The following is a 27,357-nucleotide window of genomic DNA, read 5'->3' on the forward strand; positions in this document are numbered from 1 at the left end:
CTGACAGCTATAGAACAGGTTGGCACATCAATTAGGGGTTCCAGGTCTCTGTGCAGGACTAAAGCACAGGAACTCTGCCCACATAGCTCTGCCCACACAGCTCTGCCCACACAGCTCTGCCTACACAGCTCTGCTAATGTGGAGATTCAAAGGCAATAAGGACTTTAAAAGATGCCTCTGCAGGATGAAATGTGGCTGTGGGCAAAAATTTGACTACAAGGGATTAGTGTACCCCTGAGCAGGAATTATGCCAGAGACTAGTGAGTGGGAAAGTTGAAGAGTTGTTCCTCTTGGCTATATTCAGAGGCAAGACTTTTCCGGTATAGAATGGCAGGACTGTGGGTTAAACAGGGGCTTAGAATCTGCCTGGAAGAGGAGGAATGGGCTGACTGGGATCCCTAGGTACATTTCCCCCTCACTTCAACCTCTCTGCTTGTCTACCCTCCTCACTTCCTACCAGCCCTGCCCTGCTCTGTTTTCTTTACTTATTTTAGTTCTTCCCTGAGCCAAGCCTCTAGTCCCTGATGTGGGGAGTCTTTCTGGTCCTAATGACACTTGCCTCAGAGGGCCTGAAAGATTGACCAAATCCCTGTTCATCTCTGCCCAAGACCAGGCAGGCCTGTCATGGCTGGACAGCTTCCCTGTGTCTTCAATGTGATCCCACTTATCAGTCCCTTTCTGTATTTTCTGTCCACATGGTTGTGGTTGTAAAAACCAATTACATGCCAGGAACACTGCTAGATAGGGAGGCAGAATGAACAGCAGTCAGACTATGGGAGTCCTGCACTCTCCACTGTGCTGAGCATTGTGACACTCCTCAGAGGCGTGTTGCTAAGAGAAGACCCTTGCCTCTAGGGCCATAGCTTCGCCAGTAGTAAGCATCCATTGGAAGGTGTGTGACTGCCTATGGCAGGTGGTCTCTTTTGGTCTGCGGTGCATTTCCAGTGATCACATGCCTCAGACTCCCTGAAGCACTAGAAACAGGTCAGCTTTGTCACTGACCAAGCAGTGGTCCCTAGTGGGAGCAGCAGCCATACAAGGTGGCTTCACTGGTTAACATGCTCACTCTTCAGTGCCGAGTTTATATGTATCTGAAAAGTTCCCCAGCAATGAAGAGGTCTTTGCACCCTGACCGAGTCATATTTCTGTGCCTGTAACACCTCACTTGGGAACTACAATCACTGGACCAAGAGTGATGACATCTATCACCTTCTGCCTCCCACCCACCTTCTCACTGACAGCACAGTGCACCAAGCCACTTGCCAAGAGCACTCCTGGGAACATCTAATCTTCAATGGGTGAGAGGGGTGGATGGGGAGCTAGAGCTTCAGGCTTCAGCATTTGGGATTTGGCTGGTTAACCCCTTTAAGTAAACTAACAACAACTATGAAAACCTGCTTTTACCTCAGTCTGCTGCCTCCAGGTATTGCTTTGGGAACCATCAGAGAAAAAAAGTCAGCCTAGTCATACCCATCTCAGGACACAGGACTCTATAAATAATTCTAAGATTTAAAACTAATAGACTCCCTAGTGCTAAATGAAGCAAAAGCAAAGGAAAAGCATTTTAATCTCTCTATATAAACACACAGAAGCAGACAAAGCTGTAAGAATAAGAGAATGAAAAGCCCTCAGATAACATCTTCACAAACTAAGGGGTCAGAGAGGTATCCTCAGAAACCCAACTCAGAGTGGGCATAGCAACCCCAACAGATCTATCTGAGCCACTATTATAGCAACAGTAACTATCTAAGGAGGTGGATAAGGCAGAGGCTCATCCCAAGGCCAGGAAGCCTGCAAACACCACTGTGAAGAATGTCACTAGATCACAGATAACCACTCTCTTTTCTAACCCCCAGCCTTGGCCATGTAGCAGGTCATGGGAGCCACAGGTGAGGCAGGGGGTCCTTTTATGATCCAAATTTGCAGGACCCCAGAGACTCCAGAAAGGATGAAGGTAATGGCTGGTCCTGGGAATGCTCCATTCTAAGATAAAACATCACATTCAAGAGAAATTGCAGTGACCTCAGGAACAATGAAGGGAAGATTCAGACAAAAGATTCTGCAGCAAAGTCAAATTAATAAACACAGATAAAGTGATACAGTTAAGGTACTAGTATTTAACAACCCTGAAGAAAATAATGGATAAAAGCAAATCACTGGCTCACATCACAGGAAGACAGTTGTCCAGTTGTATTACGCGTCCTGGTGGGAGGAACTCAACACCACTATGAAGCATTCTCCCCAAAACAGAAAGAAAGCCTGGATCTGATCTAGATTTGACTACAAATTCACCAAATACAAGGAGAACAGAAGAAAATGTTAAGTAAACCACACCATAGTATATATCCAAGTATGGGAAACTCTAAGCTATAAAGAAACTGATTCCTTTAGATCAAATGAAGAAAAAAGTGAGTGACATGGAAGGGTAGATATGTATATGTTAGAAGAGATTTGGCAGAAACATTGAACATACTGCAGAGAAAATAAAATAAGGAAGTTTGAATAATAAAGTGGGATGGATATTTGATAATATTAGGGAATTACTGTTGGTTTTTTGTTCATTTGCTTTTTAACTGTTATTATATTTTTGAAATCTTTACACTTTAGTTATGTATGTATACATTTAGTTATGTATGTAGTTAGTAGGTATTTACAAAAAATTTACCTGGATTTGTTTTAAAACAATCTCAAAGGGCTATGGCCTGAGATCTTACCGGCCACAAGGTAGTTGCTGAAGTTGAGAAATGGGTAATTGAAGACTATGCATATTTTTTAAATATAAGTAAGTAAAAGTAAAAAATTAGAAATTAGGTAAAATAGCAGGTACTCAGCCAGCACAATGATGCAGACCTTGTAATTCTAATTACTTGGGAGACTGAGGCAAGGGAATGGAAAGTTCTAGGCCAGTCTGGGCATCTCAGAGAGACCTTGTCTCAAAATTGAAAGATTTATTAAAAGGCTGGAGGTGTAACTCAGTGATAGAGACTGCCTAAGTTTAATCCTCAGCAGCACCACCTCAGAAAAACAAAAGAAACCCTAGTCCTTAGCTGAGTGGACTTAGTTGTCTTTTTCACTGTGTTGGACCCCATACAGCTGTGTTAGCCTGGTATATGATTTGCTTTCTTCCTTCCGCCATCCTGAGACATGTTTGCTGATAGAAACAACTTCAGTGTCCCTGGAGGTTTGGAATGTACCTGACCAGTTTCCGTGCTGAAGCTTTCTCATTGGCTCTCCATGCCCCCAGAGGCAACCTGGCTGATTCCCTGCTGTCGCCTGGTCTCCTGGAATCATCTCTGTCTATCTTGCTCAAATCAAGTAGTTTTCACAATAGAAATATCAGAATGCTCAGAATTAGCCTAGAATGTATCATACACATATGAAAATGCACTGTCTTTGTGGGCAACACAAGGAAGCGACTTCACATGATAGCAAGGCTTCCAAGGAGTTATGGAGGAATGCACCTGTACAATTGTTAATGACAAGCATTGTGGAGAAAGTGGTGAGGTTTGCATATGTCCACCCTGCTTGCCACTGTCTCTGCATTCTTGCAGTGGCAGGCATACAGCCCCCTGGCAGACTATGAGCAAACAGTAAATATGAGCTAGCTTAATTGCACAAAGAAATTGATAGACAGAAGTCTTTCTGGTCAGGAAATAAACTAGTAGAGCATTCCAGTGAAACTAAACTTGCAGGCTATGCATAGTTCATTTCAATCACCCCCAGGCACATCTGTGAAAATAAACTGGTGGCTTAAGAAAACGTATTTCAACTTCAAAAAGCTGCAGCAATTTCAGAAATCATAGCTTTCAGTCGGGCCACCATTGCCAGGTTTCTGATGTTCTATCGCTTCTTCCTGAGGGAAGGTGAGAATAGTGGTGGAGATTGCTCTCAGTGTGGACAGGCACCCCAGGCTCATGCTGCTTACTGGAATGGAAGGTGTTATGAGGATAAGAAGTTTCCAGATCCTATTTAAAAGGGAGAGTTCTCAAGTCCTAAAATCAAAGTAGAGCTGGAAATCACAGCTGTCGTTTACAGTTAAAGACCATTTTCAGAGAGTTTATTTCTTTAGGGCTCAGGGAAAGTCCTAAAATATAGAAGGACGCTCTTTAGAGATTCTTGGGTGAGCTGGGAGCATCAGCCTTTACTTGGCCTGTTGGTAGCCTCTGGGCGACTCTGGTGCTTTTCTAGGGGCAAAAGAAGAGGGGTAACACAATGATGGTGAACTTTGTAGAGCTTTCAGTGATACAAATGGTCTGCTTTGGCATGTGTGCCATCAATTGGCCACTACTGATCTATCAACTCTCTTCCATTCTTCCTTCTAGGCAATATTTTTCTTCATTTGGAAAACCTGCCCAAACCTTGCTCATTATTTAAGACTCAACAGAAGCAACACTCCCAGGTTGCCTGGTAACCACTCGGTTTTACGAACTATCCACCCAGCTTGGTACTCAACATAAATGGAGCAGGGAAGCTCTGGTGATGACAAAACTCAGTGACTCTTTCCCTAAGAGCCTTCTGCAATCCAGGATTATGACTCAAATAGAAAAGTGACTGTAGCTCCTATCACACTGAGTCCTCAACTTGTCCATTCAAAAACATAAGGAGAGACCAGAATCCCAAAGACAAGCCTGGATTAGCAATCCATGCTTGCTCCACACTGGAGTAGGGTTAGGGTCTCTGTGTCAGGAGGGAGCAGGGCTGTGGCTTAGTATAGTTTAGTGTTGGCCAGAGAGCATTGATACAATGAGACTGCCAGTAGCAAATCCAAGCAGCAGGGTGGATGGGGTGGGGAAAGTGTGATAACAGAAATGAAACAGGAAACACAATACTGGCACTATAACAAGCTGATTCCAAGATGCCTCAAACCATGGCAAGAATTGGGGCTCACCTACGGGCATTCACTGAAGCATTACGGATTGTGAACATCTGGGGTGCTGGGAAAGGTAGTGCAGGGCCATGAGCTCATAGTCAGAGATCACCTGTCACATGGCTAACCTTCCCTTGCTCCTGGTAACAGTTCCAAGAAACATGGAATGGCATCTGTGCTGTTGTCTCTGTGGCCCTCTGATCTGCACACACTGGATGATGACAGACATTTTGTCAATGCCTTAAATGCAGAGTTGGGAGAGACTGAATTCATATAATCTGAGAATGGCCATTTAGTTATTCATCTAGCCACTTTGCCTGCCTTACCAAATCATGACTTTTCACAGAAGCACACAGCCTTCTTCTGTACAACCAGTTGACAGGAGATGTGGGTATTACATGGTCCCAGAAATTTCCATTCCACTAGCAAATAAGGAACTAGAAGTACTGTGTCCTACCCACACACATGCTGAGCACCAAACTCAGCATTTGATGAGTGAACAAAAAGCCCAGTGCTGAAGAACAAACAGAACCTCTTCCCTTTCTTTTTGGGAATTGCTTCTTGTTGCTCTATAGCCATAAGCAAGGCCATATCTATGTGCAGGAGGCTGTGTTGCAGAGATAGGAATCCCTGACATTCCCCATCAAGCAAACATTAGTCACTGGGGCATATACATGGATCGCACCAACAGATTTATACAAGGGGAGTCCCTCCTCTTCATTCAAAGGAAGATCAGGTCTATCAGGAAGATCATGACTTAATCTCAGAGTTCTGGAGCCAAATGGCAGCCAGGGCAGTTCCCAGGGTGCATGTCAGCCCTCTCGCCATGTGAGAAGATCATGATAACAGCAAAGGCCAAGTCTTCAACACAATGGAGTCAGTGAGGTTGAAAGCAGGCCAAAAGGGTCAAAGGAGAATCCATTAAGAAAACTCAGAGGTCAAGTGCTCCAGCCCTGATTTTAGATTGGCTGCCTGACAGTCAGATTTCAGACTCTTCTCTTTTTGAATGAAAAGTTTCACAAGAATTGGAAAAGACCACCTTCTGCTCCCCTAGCAGCAAGAAAATCTCCCTGGCTGTGCCCAGGTGCACTACCAAAGACCGTGATGCACAGATCTCAGGATTAAGGCCAATATTTGATCTCCTCTCTCAGTTAAGTTTCACAGATCTTTTTACAAAGAAAATAAATGTCAGAGGATATCTGCGCTTAAGAAAAAAAAAAGTAAGTGATAGTAAATCATTTGTTTTTCATGTCTGTCAAAGACTATAAATGTACCAATGTACTCTGTGTTTTATGAAATCCCTAGAGAATTACATATGATTCTGGTGTGTAACTGGAAGGCAGATAAGTCTATAGTAATCTAAAGACAAATTAAAGACGTAATTTGTAATAACCTTTAGCATTCACTTATTTTACAGCATTTTAGCATTTTCAAACACCCTATTTCTCACTAGGTAATTGTTTTGGAATTTTAAGAATCACTGAATGAGGGGGTTGTGTCATACTATGTGAGAATAGAGGCGTGCTGTGCTCATCCTCCTCCCTGCTGAGCATGCTCAGTAACTATGATTTCCCTCTGTGCCAGGCTACAGCAACTTTTGGCTGTACAGGATATCCCCTTCATTTTTATCCCCTAGTTGACTCTACTCAGACATGGGTTTGATGTGGGGACAGTCTCACAGGTGTTGCCTGCAAAAGCTCCAGATTTGGCCTTGAATTACAAGAATCAAAAGTTACCATTCATTTCTTACGTTGCCTTTTTTTTCTCTCTCTCTCTGGAAGGACCCAATCTGCCCTATGTCAAGCCTAAGTGATATGAAGAACCCCAGGAGAATAGCTCATAGCCACACAACTCCTTGCAGGGCACCTTAAGGTGATGGGTAGGAATGAGGGCAGGGATAACTTATGTGAACTATCTTCTCAGAGCGGCCTGAAAATTCTTTTACGTTTTGGCCCCTTCCATGCTTTGGGCATCCTGTGGTTACCTCAGTTTGCTAAGAGTACAGAAACGCAGGCATATTTGAAGGAAGTAGAAAAATGGCCATCAAGGACACCTCTTATTCATTCCAAGCCCTTGGGTATTTGGCCAAAGATCTATATGCGCCCCAGACAGCATCCTACTTAACATTCTAATTACACAGTAGGTCATTCTGACAATACATATCTAAAGCCATAAATTGGCATCTCCAAAATTTATGAATCACCGTAATGAACTATACTCTGATTCTAGAGATTTCTTTTGGTCACTCATACTATGAGAAATCTATATCAAATGTCATAGAAACATAAATATGTTTACAAAGCTACTAGACCAATGATAACTGAAAACACAACATAGCAGTTTCAATCTCTGATCCTACAAAAAGCCATTAATTTAGCAGAAATTCCCTGGCTCATTCCTGGCAAAACTTTGTTCTTCAAGAAGGGGTTAAAAGTCACATAAATTCATAGAAACTTCTTAATTTTTTTTTATTTTAAGTAGAACAAATGAAAAAAAACAATAAAAATAACAGAATTTCAAAATGAGATGGTTAGTATACTGCTATTGTTATCTTCAAGATAGTTGCTCAGATTACAAGATATAGGCATGAAAAATTAATCAGAAAATATAGGCACTAACTGTTCCTTTCAATCAATTAATAGAATGAGTAGTACAATTAGCAATTTTGTGTGGGTGTATGTGTGTATATTCCCTTCCTTCTTTTCTCCTTTCCCCATCCCAGTTGTTCTTCCCTTTCTAAAGTGTTTTGTAAGTGTTTTCATTCTAATTTCTAAACCAAAGGTTGTATTTTTGCTGAATCCCTAAAATTATTCCACTCAATTATTTGAAATAAATCCCAATGCCTTAAAATAGATAGTACACTCAAAAGGCAGGTTTGAACAATACAAAGGCCTATGTGTCAGAAGCCGGAAGAACCTCTGGGTACTGCACAGAAAGGGGATGAACAACAATTTATCAATTTTCTGGTCTCAGGGAAGATGGATGATCTTGCATCATGAGTACGTTCCACTAAATAGTAAATAACAAGCTTTCTGAAATGGCACTCACAAGGTAGTTTAAAATATTTTAGTAATGTGAAAGCTTGTCATTGTGACATATTTTTCCTCCAAGGGAATTTTAGGAAAAGTATCATTAGGCACAAGGTATTTGCAAAATCAATCAAAATGTATATCAATTGTGCCAGAGCTTCTAAAAAATGTAGGAAGAAATGATTAGTATTCCAGAGCCTGCTTTGCCAGTTCATCCCCTTGTTTCTAAAACATCAAAACACTGCTTCCACTGAGGAGTCATACACTGCAAGAGGATTTTAATATTTTTTGATTAAGAGAAATGACATGATTCACACAAAATGGGCAGGACAAATCTGACCAACCTTGAGTACGCTGTATGGAAGCATGTTCTTTTGGTCTGCATGCAAGATTCTACCAGATAAATAAAATAAAAATACTCGGGACTGTGAGGAATCCTCATGCTGAATGATGATAACCTTCAGAAAGATGAATTAGAAGGCCAGTGAAGTTGGTATTCAACTAGCCAATGGCCATTAGATCTGAGCAAGGAGCCTGCACACACAGATGAGACCTTCTGAGAGAGTTAGAAAAACCTCCAAACAGAATAGGTTTTTTCACCCTCATTTATAAGTGAATGATTGGGGCATGACAGAACCTGTCTAACTCTGGCTGCATATCTCCTCCGGGGCATTTTTCACTGCAAGCTCTTAAGAGGACCAAGCTCCCCTACCACAGCAATTGGCAAGTTCCTGGTACATGAGACGGAATGAGGTAGGTGCCAGTGTACCTCTGTCGCACAGGAGCCTGAAAGGTTGAAGCAAACATGCACATGAACAACTGCCACCACTCAACACATTCGTGCTTGATGAAACTTAGTTTTCAATTCTGAGAATCATTTAGGCAAAACAAACAAAAAAATTTTGACATTATGTAAATGCCAACTGCTCAGAATTCAAGGCCAGTCCCTGGGGAAGGGAAGGAAGTCTGGTGATGAAGGAGACATGCCACAAGGTTTTCCTCCTATACAAACTCAAATTCACTAAGTGACAGCTGCATTCCCACTTCCTCTGCTCTGTAGGAAGCTCACCCTGCTTTTTAAAGTCAGTGTAATTATGCACAGATTACCAGGAGCTGCCTCACTGATGTCCAAGGTGGATGGAGAAGCCAAGAAGCAGCCCTTCACTTCTCTTCCCAATGCCCTCAGGGTCCATCCCCCATGGCCAACTTAGGTGACCTTCTAAGAAAATGTGGGGAGACTGGAAAACAGAGGCCCTAAGGTTGAGTGGGGCTCCCAACCCCAGAGCCACAGAACCTTGACCCCGCTAGGTACACATGCCATACAAGGGCATTGCCTCCAAAGTGCTGTGGGTGAAGTGGCAGCTGCCAGAGAGGAGGATATTTTCACCCCATTAGCCTTTCCCTGGTTTGAAGAAGACAATGTTTAACCTTTCCTACATTATGCTTTAAAGTTCTAGGGTGTCAGCTCATTCCTGAACTCCTCAGGTCTCACTACCAAACAATTCAGGCATCCATCAGAAGGAAGATTCCCCTGAAGCCCCTGGCTGCAGGACACACACTGGGCTTTCCTTCTCTTACCAATGTCTTTTCACTTTTCCTGAAAAAGTTGAGGTGAGTTATGCGATAAGAATGAGCACTGCATCTGACTCAAAATTTCATTTTTCCTTTGCTACAGCAAATATCTACCATAGAAAAAGCATTCCTTCTTCTGAAGCACTTTTTTAAAAGAAAAAATGCTCACAGTGTCTACACGCAAGATCACTGCCCCTGGACACCTGCCACAGGCCTGGGCATCTTAAAGGGGTTGATACATGAACCAGGTGCACAAGAGGAATGCCTGCTGGGGAGAGGCGAGACCCAGTCTCCAGTTTTTGCTCATTGGGCCCCACCTTGGCCACCCATTGGGCTTCATTTGGGCCACCAGCAACTGACTTCAGGAAGCCACATGTGAAACCCCTCACTGATTTGCTTTCTTAACATGCACTCAGCCTTTTCTGCTGATAGCAGAGCCCAGCAGCCAGGCCATTCCTTCCATCCTCTCCACTCTGGGGACCTTGACATGAATCTCCTCCCCTCAAAGTTGTCCCTTTATGTGAGCAGTAAGTAAGCAAGAATAGAACAGCAGCACTGAGGGACAAGGGACCAAGGGGAAGAGTCACCGCTGCCCGAGTGTAAAGACAGATTCTCCTCCCTGTTCTTGCACCCACCATAGCCAAAAGGTGACAAGTTAGCCTGGAAGGAAAGCTTTCCATTGCCAATGGCCACATGCTGTTACGTAGCTGTGTAGCCATCACTTCATGCTGCCATTAGTACCATGCTATCTCACCTTACACACAAGACTTCTAGAATCAGGGGTGGGTGAATCACCCGCAGTGACTAAGCAGCAGGACACAAAGCTGGGTATCAAGCCAGAGCCCCTCCCAGCACAGACTCCTTGAGAGCCTGGACCACCTCAGCCACGGGAAACACAGTGGTATTTCTGGTGCCTCTGGAAACACAGTTAAGGCTAAGCACATGAGCATGTTTGAGGACCGAGGAGGGACAACATTGTCTGTGTCAGAGGTGTCCACAGCCTGTGCACCACCTGCAGCAAACAGGTGTCCAAAGCACATGCTTGGAGAGAATCTGAATCATTTTACCACCTGTTTATCAGTTAACTTATTTCTTTCACCAAAGTGAATATAGGCAACATGATGCTCATAGTCAGTAGAATCAGAATGGCTTCTTTTCACACCATCAAGGTATCCACTAAGGAAAGACATACTAGAAAAGGACAGTGCTACCTACCGATTCCTCTTAGTTTTCACATTTTGCTCTTCCCTGCCATCTTCTGAACTGGATCCATCGCTGCTGTCGGCTGAAAGAAAATGACATAGTCTGAAGGGTTAGCACTCAGGGGCTTAGCAGACCACCAGGCGACTCTCTCACTCAAGCAAGCACATCTGGAAATTTGGAAAGCAGAGTCTCTTATAGAATGCTATCACTTCTTATAGCTATTTCTCCTGGAACACATTGTTTATTTCAGCAGAAAAGAAACCAGATTTTGCTTCTGGTAACGACAGGTAACTTCCAGTTGCTGACCATTTGGAGGCTGTCAAACCTTCCAGAGGGGTTGGGGATTCAGGGTGGGGAAACACCTAGTACCCCTGCCGACTTTGCATGCCTACTTGCAGGTGAACCATAGCTAACTCTGTGCTGTCTCTGCACTGATTGGCTAATGAAGGAGTGGACTGCTATCCACTGCTCCTGGGGACCCTAAGGCTTTCTTTCATCCCTGACAATATATCCTCAGGCTACCTCAGTCCTGTATCCATTTCTACAAATGAAACTGGTTTGTAGACAAGTCCTCTGTTGATATCCTGAGTGGGTACCCCTCAGTGTGCTTTTGAAATAAAAACCTACAAAAGTACTTTAGGGCTCCTTAACTATCTCCAACAGAGAAAAGACAATGAGTAAGACATAGTTCTAGAGTATCATCATTTTGGATTCAGCAGGTTGAAGGGATTGCAGATGTCTGTATTCCTCCGGTCACTAGGCATGTTGCAGGGAAGGGGAAGGGGAGCTTGGCAGAAGCTCCTCCAGACTCACTCACTTGGGCCACACTTTCCCAGGGAGGCTGCAACAAATGTTCCTGCTGAGTGTGGGGTCATGAGAAATCACAGCTGTGACATCACAAAGACCACCATGCTATTTCTTTTGAAACCTGACAGCTCTCATTCAGCCTGTGTTTGTAATCCTAACAGTGCCTCTAGCTTTGCTTTTACTGAGGAATATGGGGCCATGGATAAGATAAGTCAAGTTCTAGAAGTTTCCAGTTCATGCTAGTCCAGCACAATTCTCTTAATACTTGTCCCACTCATGGCCTGTCCATGCCATATACTGTACTACACACACCCAACTCATCTCAGCCTGGAAGGCCAAGAAATGCTCCCTAGGCAAGCACTGGTACAGCCATAGCTGCCTATGAATCTTCCAGCAAGATTTTCATGAAAAAAAGGGCACTATAGGCAGCATCAATCTCTCAAAGGTAGGATGGGAAGGGTGGTGAGGCTTCAGTAATGGGAGCGAAGCAGCTGGACTCCAAGGGAAGTTTCCGAGGGCCCTTGGTCAGGGATCCCTCCTGGGCCCTGCTGATTCATAGGTGAGTCACTACTTGCCGTAGACACTGTGCTGGGTCCTGGGAAATGTTTAGCAAGAAAACTCTTTCTAGCCCATAGAGACTTCTCTGTAGCAGCTCCCCATCCAGAGTGGCAACCAAAATGTCTTCAGAAACTGGTAAATGACTCAAATGGTTATAACTGCTTCCTCTCGTTGAAGGTCACTGGCCCAGTCAACAGATAGCATTGGTATTTCAGGGAGTGGGAAAGAAGCACTGAAAAATGTTCCCTTTGATGTCTTCCTCCAAATGATTCTATGCTGGTGAGCCCCAAAAGAAGCCCTGTAGCTCCTCTGATCCTCAGGCCCATGCCTGCCTCGTGGCCATGTCCCACAGCACCCAGCTCAGCATGAACTGAGCTCACCTGTGCACACCCTGTACCCTGGCTCAGCTTCCATCCACCAGCACCCCTCCAGGGGACACTCTCAGGGCCTGTTCTCACAATCCTGCCTGTTCCCTCTCACCAGGGGCAATGGAATGTTACATTCCCTCTGCTGCTGTTTATGACTCATGGTATTTAAAATCTCTCACCAGGGTGCCTCCTGCCTGGTGTGTCTAGAGGTATGACATCCCATCTTTGCTTTAAAGATTGGTTGGAATTGTTTGTCATTCATTTGTCTTCCAAGGCCGAGGATTTAGCTCAGTGGCATAAGCGCCTGCCTTGCAAGCGCAAGGTTGTGAGTTCAATCCCCCATACCAAAAAAAAAAAAAAAAAAAAAAAAAAAAAGAAAACCTATGCAACAATTGTCTTCCAAGCAGATGAGTTGGGAAATGAAAGAGAAATGCAGAGAAAACCCATGGGAGAGACAGACCACATCCTTCACACTACACCTATACACACTCTAGGAGAGAAAACATGAAGCAGGGAAATTTCATACAGTGTAAAAAATAAGGTCACACAATTATGTTATTTAAGATAAATATACAAAATATTAGTTATTAGCTACAGTTTTTGTTCATTTTTAATAAACTCAAGGTGTGTAAAGTCTTCTTTGTTAAGGTATAAAATTCAAAACAATAAAGGAAAATATTTGTAAAAATGAATGATTCTGGGAATACAAGACCAGAGGGACTACCTTGCAAAAGAGAACTTTTGGGGTTGGTCCCCCAACAAATTTCATTTATGCTGAAACAGACTGGGATCTCTACACCAGAGCTTGGAACACGGTCCACAATTCTAACAATAAAAGGCAGCGCTGGCAAAGGAGAGGCTGTTCTCCCTGGCTGATCACAGAGATGATGGAACAGACATAACAGCAACCCTGCACAATGAGGACCACACTCTTAACGAGAAAAAACATAGAAAGTCACCAACAGATGGCTACAGCTCTCAACAGGCCTTTCAGCTTAATTAGCAATTGCTGTGAAACAGGAAGAAGATTTTCAGAGTTACCATATTAAAATGGTCAGAAAACAAGAAAGTATAGTGATCCCCTGATTTAAGAATGTGTTTCACTTCAGGAGAACACTCATAAATTGGATTCCTTCATAATCTGACAAAGTGAGTCAGATTCACAGTACACCTGTGAATCATACACCATATATCTGTGAAAATTTGCAACCCAAATGTCAGTTAGTTGGAGGTCATTCATCTGATAAACAGAATTTAACAGAGACCATCTCTGAAGAAGCTCATACACAAAAACTCAGAATGGATTTTTTTTTTTTTTTTGGTATCTTTTTATCGGTACCAGGGATCGAACTCATGACCGCCTGCTTGCAAGGCAGGTGCTTATGCTGCTGAGCTAAATCCCTAGTCCCTCAGAATGCATTTTAAGTTTATTAAAAATCTGAGGCTGTAAAATTGTTAGAAGCAAATGGAGGAGGAAACTTGATGACTGCATTTACAATGATTTCTTAAACACAACACCAGAAACAGTCAATAAGAAAGAATAAATTGGATTTAGTCAAAATAAAGAAGCTTTGTGCAGCAAAAGACTACCAACAGAGTGACATGTCAGCCCACATAATGGGTGAAATGTTTACAAATTATGTATCCAACAAAGGACCAACATCCAGAATATATATTAAATCTTCTACCATTCAACAACACAAAAGAAACAACACAATTAAAAAGTGAAAAAGAATTGAACAGACATTTTTGCAAAGAAGAATATGCAACGGGCAAGAAGCACATGAAAAGATGCTCAATATTACTAGACATCGTCAACTGCAAATCAAACATAAAATTCCATACAATTTCACATTCATTCTTATGGGTTGAAACAAGCACACAACAATAACAGCACAAAAGGAAGTAACAAATGTCAGCAGGCATGTGAAGAAGGTAAATCCCTCACGCAAAACTGATTGGAATGTAAAATAGTGTAGCCACTGTAGAAAACTAGCTATTAGTCAAAAAGTTAATAATTATCATATAAGGTACCAATTTTAAAGCAAAGCATCAAACAGTATTTGCATGTTAATATCCATAGCACTCTAAATCACAATAGCCAAAGAGTGGACACAATTTACATGTTCTTTGACAGATGAATGAATGAACAAAATGCGGAACATAATACAATGGAATATTATTGAATCATAGAAAGAATAGAATTCTAACACAGGTTACAATTTGAATAAAACTTGAAGATGCTATATTAAAATAAGCAGACATGAAAGGATGCATGCCTGATTCCACTCATACAGAACATATAAAAAGACAAGACAAGAGACATTTGGATGATTAGAGATTAACAAGGGCCTATGGGCGGAAGGCATAGAGTTGTTCTTGAGTCCTTATAAAGGAGTTTCTTTGGGTGAGGAAAAAGCTTTAGAAATGGCAGTGATGGTTATGTAACATTATGAATGACTTCAATGCCACTGAATTTTCACTGAAAAACAGTTGAACAGTAAGCTTGATGTCATGTACATTTAACCACAATAAATAAAACGATCAAAAGGCGAGGAAAAATATTGGACATTTATTTCAGCCAAAATGCAGGGGTATCTTGATTTACAAGAGTCCATATAACTCAATAAAAAAGATGAGTACTTTATAGGACCACAAGACAAACAGATGGCCAACAAACATGTGAAAAACTGTTTCATTTTATTAAAATTTAAAGAAATCCCAACTGAAACAAAGACTGCTTTTTTAAAAATTGCTTTGATGGTCCAGAGTGCTGATGCAGAATGTATTAGTGGGAGTGTCAGCTGATCAACCCCCTTTGGAAGACTTGGCAATATTTTGTCAAAAATGTAGATGCCTGTATCTTGTTAGAATGTGAATAATGTTAAATCACGTAGTAGACGTACTTGTAAAATGATGCAGCTGCTGAGTTTGTGGAGTGAGGTTGGATTAGTTAATAAAAAGTCCTCCATGTTTCTGTGAGCTTAGTGTCTTTTTTCCTGGGAGGGGAATGGATTGTACCCACTATGTATGGGTAAGCACAATGTCAGCTTAAAACTTGCCAAAGAATCACAGGAGGTGAATTGTGATGGACATGGCCAATAAGATTCAAGTGAGATCCTTCCTGTGAGCAATGCACCTGAGTCCTACAGTGGATGTCAGGTAGAAGGCAGTAAATCTTTCCAAGAATGGCACCTCCCTAGAAAGGCAAAATTCAGTGCCTTTGAAAGTAGACAGGAATCCCCAGGTCATTCTTGCAAGGCAGTCGCTCCCATCCAAATGGTGACCATGCCTACGATCCATGATTTCTCAGCCAGGCAATAGAAAATTTATGCTGTACTTTAGTGTCTCTGCCCAGGATTCTGGGGATTGCTCCCAACATCTGAGCAAAATGCATGACTCAAATTAAGCAGAATTTCTTAGTTGTCTTCAGAAACTGGCAGAAAAGACTTAACAATGGGTTAAGCAACTTCTGTGCCAAGGAAATACACACATCACTCAAGAAACAAGATATGAGAGCATCTCTAACCTCTTTCCATCTGGCAAGGCCTAGATTGACCAACTGAGTACTAGCCTGAGAGGGTTTTCCTGGGTGGTAGGGCCCTCCATAGTCAGAGTTATGTTCAGTCTGGTTTTGGGGAGATCTGCAAATAAGGCAACTCAGGAACCTACAGATGAGGTGGGGCAGCACTTCTGTGTGGACTTGTGAAGGTCATGATCCCTGGGCATTTGCTGAGGTGGTGCTGTAATCTCTCCTGAGCACCTGCACATACAGCTGCAAGCATTGGTGCTGACAAAACCTATGTCAGAAGCTGGATGGACCCTCAGAGTCCCATCTGTAAAACTGCCACACAAGCACAGACAGCAGTTCTGGGCAGGCAGCAGGCCAGACTGCTGGCTCTGGTTCCTTAGAACGAAATCCCAGAAGACAGCCTCTATTTTCCATGCAACAGCTCCACAAAGGGCCAAGCTGACAGCTTTCTTCACAGCTCACAATGAACAGCTCAGTCATTTACAAACTGTCTTGTTTCCTAGCCTAAGGCTCAGGTTTGTGAGTGAAAAAATAGGAATGAGGAAAACAGAGGTTCACCCCCAAGGAACCTGGGCTCCTTTGGGATTCAGAAGAGTGACTGGGTGCCCAAGCCTGGGCACAAAAAGGGACACAACAGAAAGGTTCTTCTGCCTGGGCAAGAACCTCAGAGAAATCCTGGGTAGGTGGGCCCTGTGGATGGTCAGAGAGGGATGCTGACAGGAGCACACCCCAACAGAACAGGGAGGGTAGGATGCTCACGGTTCTTTGGCAGCAAGAGTCCTAAAGGGATTGCACCCCAGCCAGGAAGGGTGGGGTGGGACTGGGGCTTAGCCTGCACTGGGGACTCTACCCTTTCAGTGGAGGAGCAGGTACCCTCCACTGATCACCTGCTCCTTCTGTATGCCCTGCTGAAGGCCCCTACAGATGCCAACATTAAGCCTCTCTGTACTGCAGATGCATTGGCTATGGGGCAGATATAATGAAGTTCAGAGCTGGCCAGCCAAGCCACTTATCTCAGACTGCCCATCTAGAAGCTTGGCTCCCCAGGGTGTTCTGTTTGTTTAGGCCTGGATTCCCTGCAGAAGCTCAGGAAGAGAACTCTGGGTTTGGCCATTGATGGCTCTAAGGTAAGTCTCCATTCATCTTGATGCGCTGCAGGGAAGCTGCCCTCAGTCCCTTGTTTCAAGAACTTCTAGATTTTCCCACACTAAGTGTCACAGAAGTTCTTGCTCAGCTAATGGCCTGAGTACTCCTGTCCTCTATCACCCAGGACACCCACTGTACCCATGAATCAGCACTTTCTGCTGAAATGTGCTGACATTCGTAGGGCTGTGGCAAGCCCAGGGCTGGATCAGCCATGGCCTATGTAAAGAAATGATTGGCTTATGATGGAATTAACTTCACCACTCCTTCCCTCCTTTCTCTTTCCCTTCTTTTTCTGCTCCAGGGCCAGGAAGAGGTAGCAGTTTAAAGTATTAAGGTCTGGGAAACTACTTTAAATTAAGTCCTATCTCAGTCCCTCCCATATAGGAGTCAGGGAATGTGAAGGCATAGAGAAGTGACGCAGCCTTCTCATCACGCTAAGGAAGGGGAGCAGCTTGGTGCCTGTTCACCTCTGCCTTGCCCTGCTCTGCCCTGACCTCCCCTGTTCTTCAGTCTCCCTTGCTAAGGTGACAGCAAGCTAAAAGTGCATGTCATGAGAGTGTCCAAAGATTACTAGCACCAGCATATCCAAGGCTTGTTTCCTCCTTAACAGGAACCACCTGGCAAACTCTACAGGCATTCAACAAGCACCACACACGCTGCTTACCACCAAGATCAATGCAAAATGCAGACGTGACCCTGGTGAGAGGCTGGATGGATCCTGGGAGTCCCACCTGAAAAACTGCTACAGAGGCACAGACAGCAGCACTGGGCAGGCTGCAAGCCAGTCTGTTGGATCTGCTTCCTTAGACTGAGACTCCTGCAGGGCAAATTTCACCTTCCATGTGATGGCTCCATAAAGAGCCAGGCTCTCACGGAATGATTTTTCCCCTCACCTGCTTATCTGGTGTCAAGTGAGAAGCTGCCCAATCTGGTCACTGAAATGGAGCTTAGGAAATAAAGCACCTGTTTCCTTCACTGTGCAAAAAGCACAGTAGCCCTACAGGAATCAGAAAGAGCCCAGTATGGAGCTGAGGCACCCAATATAGCTTATATGAGAGCCTGGAAGACAGATTTTATGTGGGGAGAGCCTCCCACACCAGCCTAAAACACCAGCCAGACAAAATCATTAATCTTGGAGAAGCTCCAGGATTTGCTTTTTAGCCCTCTGGTCTTGCTGAGCACCTTGACCACCTGGTTCTATTGATGTGGAGACCCAGTACACAGTGTCTCAGTCAAACAATGCTGGAGAAAGTGACCCATTCACCAGTCACAGCTGTGTTTACCCACAGGATGATTTTATATCCTACTTAGTGAAATGAATGTCATTATGAATCCACATTTGTCCTGAATATAAATGACTGAAATGTTCACAAAGCTATTGAAGCTGAATGAACCCTTCATATCTCAATCAAGGGTGGGGATGGAAGAGCCACAGGAAGCTGCTCACCCCTGCTTTCTCCTGTAAGGAGAAAGGGCAGCTACAGGAGACCTGGCCACACTGCCCTAGTTAGATCCACCATGGTACAAGTCCTAGTCCCTCATTTGATGAAACTGTGACTTAGCAGGTTAATGAATCCCCATCCTTTCCAATGGGTATAACAAGCATGAGCATAGAATAATGCCACCCACCAATGTCCACATCCTAGTCTGGACTTTGGGAATACATTAGGTTATTATCAAGGGGTCACTAATGTTGCTAAATAACTCGCCTAGAAATGAGACAGCATCATGGATCATGTCAATAGGCCCTGTATAATCTCAAGGAACTTTATTGGTGAAAGAGGAAGAAAAATTCAGAGTCAGAATAGACTGGAAGATGCCATTATGCTGCTTTGAAGATAGAGGAAGGGGCTATTGGAGAAGGAAATCAGGTAGACTCTGGAAGCTGGAAAAGAAGAGGACAGATCCTTCCCAAAGTCCCAAAAAGGACACTATCTTGCTGATGCCTAGGAGACTAAATAGACCATTCCGAACTGCAAGCCAGTGTATTTGTCTTGTTTTAGGACTGCTTATTTGAGATAATTTCTGATGCAGCCACTGATATCCAATACCCATGACACCCACTTGCAGGGCTTTGGGAAGATTACAGGGATCCATGTGTGGGAGGTTGTTGCACATTTCTCTCTACCCTCCTTGCCAGGAAGATTCTCTCCTTTTCAGTCCTAGGCCTCGTGTTACTGGGAGGCATTGGCAGGAAACAAGCAAGAAAAGAGGAAGGGTATTTAATATTCCCCCCTCCCTCCCTCTCTCTCTCTCCCTTTCCTTTTCCCTCTCCCTCTCCCTCTCCCTCTCTGTTTCCTATTCATCACCCCAGATGAGCCCTACAACCTGATATCCGATTACCTCTACTTCATCCCCCGGGTTGCACCAGACTTGTCAGTGTAGGGACATCATGATAGTAAGCAGGGTGGCAAGGTGATAAAACTGTGGGCATAGTGGTCAGGGTACAGGGAGATTCCTACCCATCATTAGGATTAAAGCGCTTTGCTATTGCTGGTAAACATAAAAACGAATTGGCCCTCTTACAGGTTTGGTGGAAAGACAAAAGGGAGTACCCTCTAAACTAAGGAGTGTGTAATATCTCTAAGAACATCACAGCATATAACAGATGGGTTTGGGGTGAAGCCTGGTGCTTCTCATTTCTCTTTAGTTCAACAAGCATTTATTCTCAACTAACAGCAAGGCTACAGAGTCATAAAAAATTTGGATGCATTGCATGGTAATTAGAAAATAATTCAGGTCTTCACTCGAATTTTTCAGCAATGTTAACTGGATAAAAAAAAAAAGACTTTCTCCTTATCTGCAGCATGATGGATGTCTTAGAGCTTTGGGCTGCCTGTATCCTATACCCCATAAACTTACACTACAGACACCCCCCACATTCTCTCTCTCTCTCTCTCTCTCATTCTCTCTCATACACACACACACACACACACAACAAGACACACCCTGTAATGGCAGTTACATGTGGTAGCCATTCTATTTATTTCATTCACCTCTTGAAATATAACGGGAATCATGTACAATGCTTAATTGTTCCATGTCAGATTTGATATAGGCATTAATATATTCAAATCTAGAATGACACATGGTTGAATGAAATATGAAAACAAAAGTCCTTATCAAGAGTAATCATCATGGAGCTTATTATAATAATGGGGGGGGGGTCAACTCATTTGATGAATGACCAGTCCGGGGAAATGCCACTGGCTGCTGAGAGCTAGAGGTTACCAAGTCTGCACCTTTGTCATTGATTTATCCTCCAAAAATACTGTCTTAATTGTTTGGCTGTAAAGCTTTCTGTGTGGGCAATAGGAAATTATAAATTATATTCTTAAAACACCAAATCTTCCTGGCAAATGAAAATTAAAAACTGAGATCACATGTATATCTTTAAGATGGATTAACACTATCTCTTCCTCTCTTTGTAAGAGGAGGTAAGTTACATGTCTGGTTATGAGATGGAATAAGTAGGGTCACCATAATAAACTTGATGGAAGACATTACATTAATAAGTTAAATTTGAATTCACCACATAGTTTTGATTGTATTTGGTTTAAGGGTCATTTCATCACCTTCATCAGTATAAAATAAGGTTCTTTTTATTAGACTGAAAAGAAGAATTGAGATATGACAGGCAATTAAGGTTCCTGTCCCCCACTGACAGGTGTCTCAAGCCTGGATACATCAGATGACCCTGAGGAAGGCTATGAGAACACCTGCCTACTTCTCCTCAGACCTGGCCTGACTGGTTCTAGACAACATGCCCCTACGCATGGTCCTTAAAAATGGTCCTTTATTTCTTTCTCATTCCTATCAGTTCTTTGGAGGGGAAAATAAAATAGCATCCAATTTTCTGGAAGAAGACAAGGTAGAGAAAGGAGCAAAGTATCTTCCTGTATTTGATATTTGCTTTTTGCCAAGCAAACAGAATCACTGTTAGGATAAGGTGCACCATAAAATATATCACAGGATTTGAAGACTTTATAATCTTCCTAAATTGTGTACTACTCTTTTGCCCACTACTAGCGGCCTTTTTCTAAAATGATTTTAAGTTTCTTTCAAGATACGAAGTATTTTTTTAGCACTGGATACAACTTGATCAGAGGCAAAAAACTAAATCACCAAATCCCACACATATTGTCCTTGAATGCAGCAGCACGTTTACAGATTTTACAATTAAATATGTATTTAAAACATTTTTCTTTTCCTAACATCAGCTGACTCAAGCTTTCTGGAGAAAGCCTTCATTATCTTAAGTGAGATAAACATATTAAACTTGTCATCACTCAATCTTAAGAGACTAAAACCAGCTTTACGGAACAATTTCCATTATAAAAGTGGCAAAAAAAAAAAAAACCCTTAATAACACTGTTTTCTAAGTACCTCATTATTTGACTAAAACTGGAAGCTTTGCTCTGCCTTAGTTATATAATATAGAATCAAAAATATCATTACAAACTCCATTAAACACCACACAACCACTAAACAAAGCCTCTCTTCTATAGGGTCAAGATTCCACAACCCAGGCTCAGCCTTTCAGGAATGCATCTGTACCTCCTAAGGTGGCAGAGCTGCCATTCACACAGCTCTTCAGTGCATAAGGAGCAGGGCTTTCCTGATGCTGCAGCTCATAAAAAATGTATCAGATATAATCAGAAAATGATCTCTTCTGAAAATGCTGAAAGTTCCTTTCTGACTCTTAATGAGACAAGACTTACAAGGGCCTCATCAGAAACAGCTACATTTCTGCCCAGCAGTCCATTGCTCCACAATCAAAAGGAATCCTTGCCCCTCCCTGCTGGGATTTCCATGGAATTAAAGAATCTATTCAGACATATCAATGCATGCTTCAGTTCAAGGTCTAGATGAGCATGTAGAGTAAAAGGAATATTCTCCTATCTGTGCATGTCTGCTCTCTCCAGTGGAACTCAATAGAGGTTTGGAAGAAAAGCATGCAGCTAACCAGCGGGGTTGCTGAACAGAGGTGGGAGTGGCTTTGCAATAAGAAGAATCTGTACACTAATGACCTTTACATGGCGCAAAGAAGAGCCTGAGGTGACTGCTTGGAAGGGCTGAAATTTCTGAAGAAAGTGCCATGAAAACTCACTCCTTTATAATCAATTTCCAACATAACCAGGAAAGGCCTGCTCTCACTTCATGGCCATAAACAGAGAGTTTAAACACTTAAAAGTAAGGTAATAACGCATGCTTACTTGCTGAGGCTTCCAGCTTACGCTTGTGAGGTGGGTCCTCAATGATCCTCTTGAGATCCCCGCGGTTCTTCAGGTCCATGGGTTTCTCCCACACAGAAAGCTGCATTGTTGGGTTGAAGAAGAAAACTCGGTCGTCGCCTGTCCAGACCACGCACCTGTTTGAGTTGAAACTCGTCTCAGTTATCCTCAAAGACACTTAGTTTAAAAGCTATTACCACTTTAGGTAAGATACCCCAAAATGCCTTTGCAGCCTGCAATTTACAGTTTGCAAAAATCATTTATGCAAAATATAAATAATAATGACAAGGTCTGACTTAACAGGAATGCTTTCTCCCTCACATTGTATCTCATTTTGATTAACAGGTGATGTCCTTATGACTATTCTACAAGACAAGACATGAAAGTTCAGAGAAGCCAAGCAGCTCAGACAGAATCACATAAGTTCAGCATTCTTCCTAGTACAGAGTGCCCTGTTTAATGCCATCTATTTCAAACTCTGGGGCTTTGGGACACCTCTAGCTCCAGAGATGGGATGGAGTAATTTGGAAACCAATTCCCTAGCTCTCTGTATTTCAGCCCTGGATGGCCATCAAAAATATGCCTAAGTCCACAGTTCATCACTGTCTGGCAGCAAAATACTAAATGGGCCATTTTCATCAGCAATTAAGCCCTGCTGTCCTGATCATTTTCAGAAAAGGAAAGAATTAAGTTTCACATTTTCATAAATGATAATCTAAAATATCTAAAAGGAATAATGTGCACTTTAAAAAACTCTAACCAAACCCTTTACCTGTAGCCAGTTATAACAAAAGATTAAAATGAAAAATAAATAAAGGATGATAAAAGCCTCTTTATAGAGAATGTAGAACAGTGTGTATGTAATATGAAATACACAAGTGACTCGAGATTCTGACTTCAAAGTATCCAACGAATATAACTATCAAGTCCAAAAAGGCTGGCCTCTGGCCCTGTGGTTTGTGGGCTCCTGTCCCAGTCCCACATCCTAACTTCCCTTCCAATACTTCAGAGAATTTCTTATCTGGGCCTGCTATAAAGTTTCCCTTGAACAAGATGACTCCTTCTCTTGGCTTCAGCTTCCTGCAGTTCTCTCTCAGAGTCTTTCTAGCTTCATGAGTGCTTGAAGTTTAGAGATGCTGTGCAAATGGTAGGAACACGTTACACATGCAGAAATATTCTGGCTATAGTTTTCCCTCCAAGGGAGAACACTTGACCAGTAGAGGTAACTGCTAGGTACTATACAGGACCCCAACAGCCTGTTTGTAATTAATCTCAGCAGGTCATACACAATGTCTTCAGTTGGCAAGAGTCCATGCCAATATAATTCACTGTTTTGTAGAGAGAATCACTCCATATTCAACCCAGCTAGCTGTATTCTCTGGGCTAGGCAGAGGGTTCAGAGATGGACAACTCTAGGAAAATCAGAACCTTTACATTGAAATGAACCTGAGAAAGTCTAGTGGATTTACTCTGTTGGCCAGGCCAGGTTCAAAGGTATGGTATACAGAATGATGGCCCCAAAGATGTCCACATCCAATTACTGGAACCAGTAAAAGTGTTATATTACATGGCAAAGCATTTTACAAATATAATGATTAGGATTTTACAATGTATATGTGCTATCTAGGCAGACACTACATATAATCACAGTTGTCCTTATTAAGGGACACAGACAGAGATGTGAGGATGGAAGCAGAGGTGAGACATATATACAGAGACAAGAGAGTGACTGGAAGATCCCTCACTGGTCTTGCAAGTGGAGGAAGAGGCTATGAGTCCAGTGACATGGGTAACCTCTACAAGCTGGGAAAGACAAAGACATGCATTCACCCCTGGAGCCTCCTGAAGGAACCGGCCCAGCTGACACTGTTTGAGTTTAGCCCAATAAGACCAGCTGTTCTGGGCACAAGTGTCCATGTTTTAATGACATCATTCCAGTTCAGACCTTGGGTGCTATAGCAGCAGCTCTGGCCTGAATCCAGGGATAGAATAAAGTGGAGCAAGTTCCTGTTCCCAACCCCACAGGCTTCTGGCTCCATCTTGAACTATGTTGTGGCTAGAAAAATAGTTCCCATACCAAAGGATCCTCTAGTCAACAGTTCATTGACATCAGTCTTGACTGAATTACTTTTCTTCATGATGTTTCTATTAACTTGCCCAGTTCTGTATTATATAAGCCTTTAAGAAATGCCTAAGCCCATAGTGTGCTACTTTTTGGCTGTAGAGTCCTAACTGGGCTGCTTTCAGAATTACTGCTAATAATGTTTAACCTTCAGAACTGCAGGGGATCAATGTATATAGACTAGTCAATGACTTTACCTGGTCTTCACTCCTGCAGGCCACATCCAACAAGCAATGCCCACACTCTACGCAGCATACCCAGAAGCACTGGCCCAGCTGAGATGATCATGGAACATGAAAGAGGTCTGTGACTCACTCAGCCAGCATGCCCTCACACTAGGGCAGCTCTTCAGGGCACCCTAAGAAGCCCTCATTATTGGTAAGGAAGCTGTATCCACCTCAATGGAGGACATGAAAACAGAATGGAACATCACTGCACCTTCATGCCAAGGCCTTGCTTTCATGCTGTCCAGGTCTGCACCAGGGGTTTGGAGACTTGGGGAAGGCTGCGTAATTGTCAGGGTCTCAGCCCTCATTGGCAGGTCCCTGCTCATAGGCCAGACTAGATTCTGGCCCTGAGAGGTTGAGAGGAAATGATTAATCTCTAAGGAGCCTGGAGGGAAGCTGTGTATATCCATAGTACAGAACTTGGATTGGTTAGAAAGTTTTACTGAGAGTAATTATGCTGTTCAGTATATTATGCATGATTCAGCTGTTTAATGAGCTCCAAAGATAGAGCCAGGAGGGAGAATTAACTCCTAATAGAAGACACATTTCTTTCTTCTGGATGAAGATCTTCTGGTGGGAGCTTCCCTATGGGCCTTACAACTGACCATGTGCAGAACTCATCATACAATCTAGTTAGACCTCACTAATCTAGTTTTTTGTGACTAGTGGGTTGAGAAAGAGGGTCTTGTTTAGAGTCAAGTTGGTGGTGGCAAAAGCAAGCTCCTGTCCCAATCCCACATCCAGGCTTCTTCACTGGGCTGCAGCTAGAAAAATAGCTCCAAGACCAAAGCACCTCACATCCATCTATCCATTTGCACCAATTTCACTTGAATTATCTTTCTTCAACGATGTTTGACTGAACCTGGATTGAATGGGACATTCTAAAAGCAGCACATCTCTGCATCCTTGTCCACTGAAGATTGATGATCTTTTGTACACCTGCACAGTCTCCCCAGAAGAAGAAAGGACAGCTCTCCATGGTTCAGCCATAGCAGACAGGCTGGTGGGCACCACTATGTTGTCTGGAGATAATTCAGCCCCAAGGTCCTACAGGCACTCATGATCTGAGCATGGCACCCAGATCCTATGACTTCATATTAGAGCTGAATGACGTGTTCCTTTCTCTAGTGTCTCTGAATGGCAAGAGACCTTGGAAAGGAATCAGGCCTTGTAGGCCTGTGTCCAGTGTGCTTTCGCAATATTGGAAAGAATGGATTCAAGGTAGTGGTTCTCCATGACCTCATTTATGAAGGAAATCTGGTGGACTTGTCCCTCCATTCTCAGTTTTAACTTTTAGTCTTCCTTCCTTTTCATTTTCCAATTTGGGGCCAGGTCATAGGTCATTGTGGCCATTGTGAAGGTCCTTCCCTGCAGATCCACTTTCCCCAGCAGTGGTGCCTACCTCCAGCAACAGGAAACACAGGCTGCTCAAGGCTGGATCCTTGGGGCAGTCTTCTGGCCCTGTCTAAGTGTGGGAGTACTCAGGGTAGCCAAGTCTTCAGTATACTACAGCAGGGTCCAGAGTGTGGCTGGGCTCTAACCAAGGCCATCACGTCCTTACTGAGCACTTCACTGGCTCCCTTCCTCATCTTTCCCTGAAGGCATCCTCAGTAATTCACAGGCATCCAAATCTTTATCTTGGGTACTGAATCTGGGGAGCCCCACTCAAAAGAAACTGCAAGGGGAGTGGAAGGGAGGAGCTTTCCAATAAACAACACGTTGGTCTTTATCAAGAGGAGCCCCTAAACTGACAGATTCTTTGGCAGAACTGTGCTCTGGGCTTTCAAAAAAAAAAGATACTTCTAGCAAGAGCTCTGCCATTGCCAGGACAGAGGTAACAAGAAGAAATCATCATTAAGCAGAGTCCAGTTAATTAAGATCAGTTAATTTGGGAAATTACAGGGATGTTTAATTCATGCCACAAGTGAAAAATATATTTCATGTGAGGATTACTAAGGAGCTGGGGGCCTAGGGAATGTAGACACTGAGGGGAGACATTGGAGGCTCAAAGGTAGCACACAGTGAGCTGCAGGTAACACTCAGAGGCCAGAGTGAGGACAAGGCCTCATCTAATCCTATACCCTCATACTTGGCTATGTACTGGATGCTCCTCCCTTGTAACTCACTAGCTGTTCTGAACACTGAGGTTCTTAAAAGATTATAGTCAGAAGAAGGAGGTGGGAGGAGAAAGCTATGGGCAAGGCTAGAAGAAGCTGAAGATAGAAGAGCTGAGTGATCACAACCTACTGCTCAGGCATGGAATGGTCAGGAGCCCTGTTGTGAAGTGCTAAGGTTAAGGGCAATGGGATTTCAGCTGTGGGGCCCAGGCAACTGCTTAGAGATGTCAGGTGAACACCAGGTGGAGGGCAAGCCACTGGGTTTGGGAAGAAGGTTTTGGAAAGAAATGCAGCAGGGCTTTAATGTTTCTATGAAAACCTCCCGCAATACTAGACTCAGTAGTGTAAGAAGGATGCTGGGCACATGGCCTCCTCCAGTGCCTCCCAAGTTAGGCTGATTCTGTCAGGAACATTGGGAATTACCTGAATTCTCCATATGTCCTGGTTTCCACAGGAAACCAAACTTTCCCTGCAACTCAAGGCAGCCAGGCTTTCTGCACACTTCTGCTGTTAGCCACTAGCCTCTGTTGGGGTACACTTTCTTTTCTGAAGGATCAAAGTTGGGGAAACCCAAG

The 27,357-nt window shown here is 43.3% G+C and overlaps 1 protein-coding gene across 1 annotated transcript in view; it reads right to left on the minus strand.

Annotated features, from left to right (window-relative positions):
- Tcerg1l (transcription elongation regulator 1 like) overlaps positions 1-27,357 on the minus strand; it is a 195,691-nt gene that overhangs the window by 27,227 nt on the left and 141,107 nt on the right. Inside the window, exons 7-8 of the mRNA XM_063244957.1 lie at positions 22,299-22,453; positions 10,684-10,753 (exon numbers count right to left, since the gene is read on the minus strand). Of these exons, the coding sequence (XP_063101027.1) occupies positions 10,684-10,753; positions 22,299-22,453 (225 nt within the window). The remainder of the gene's footprint in view (positions 1-10,683; positions 10,754-22,298; positions 22,454-27,357) is intronic.

This window comes from Cavia porcellus, unplaced genomic scaffold (assembly GCF_034190915.1).
Source record: "Cavia porcellus strain 051 isolate PalLab524CR breed Dunkin Hartley unplaced genomic scaffold, mCavPor4.1 scaffold_2, whole genome shotgun sequence".
NCBI classification, from domain to species: Eukaryota; Metazoa; Chordata; class Mammalia; order Rodentia; family Caviidae; genus Cavia; species Cavia porcellus.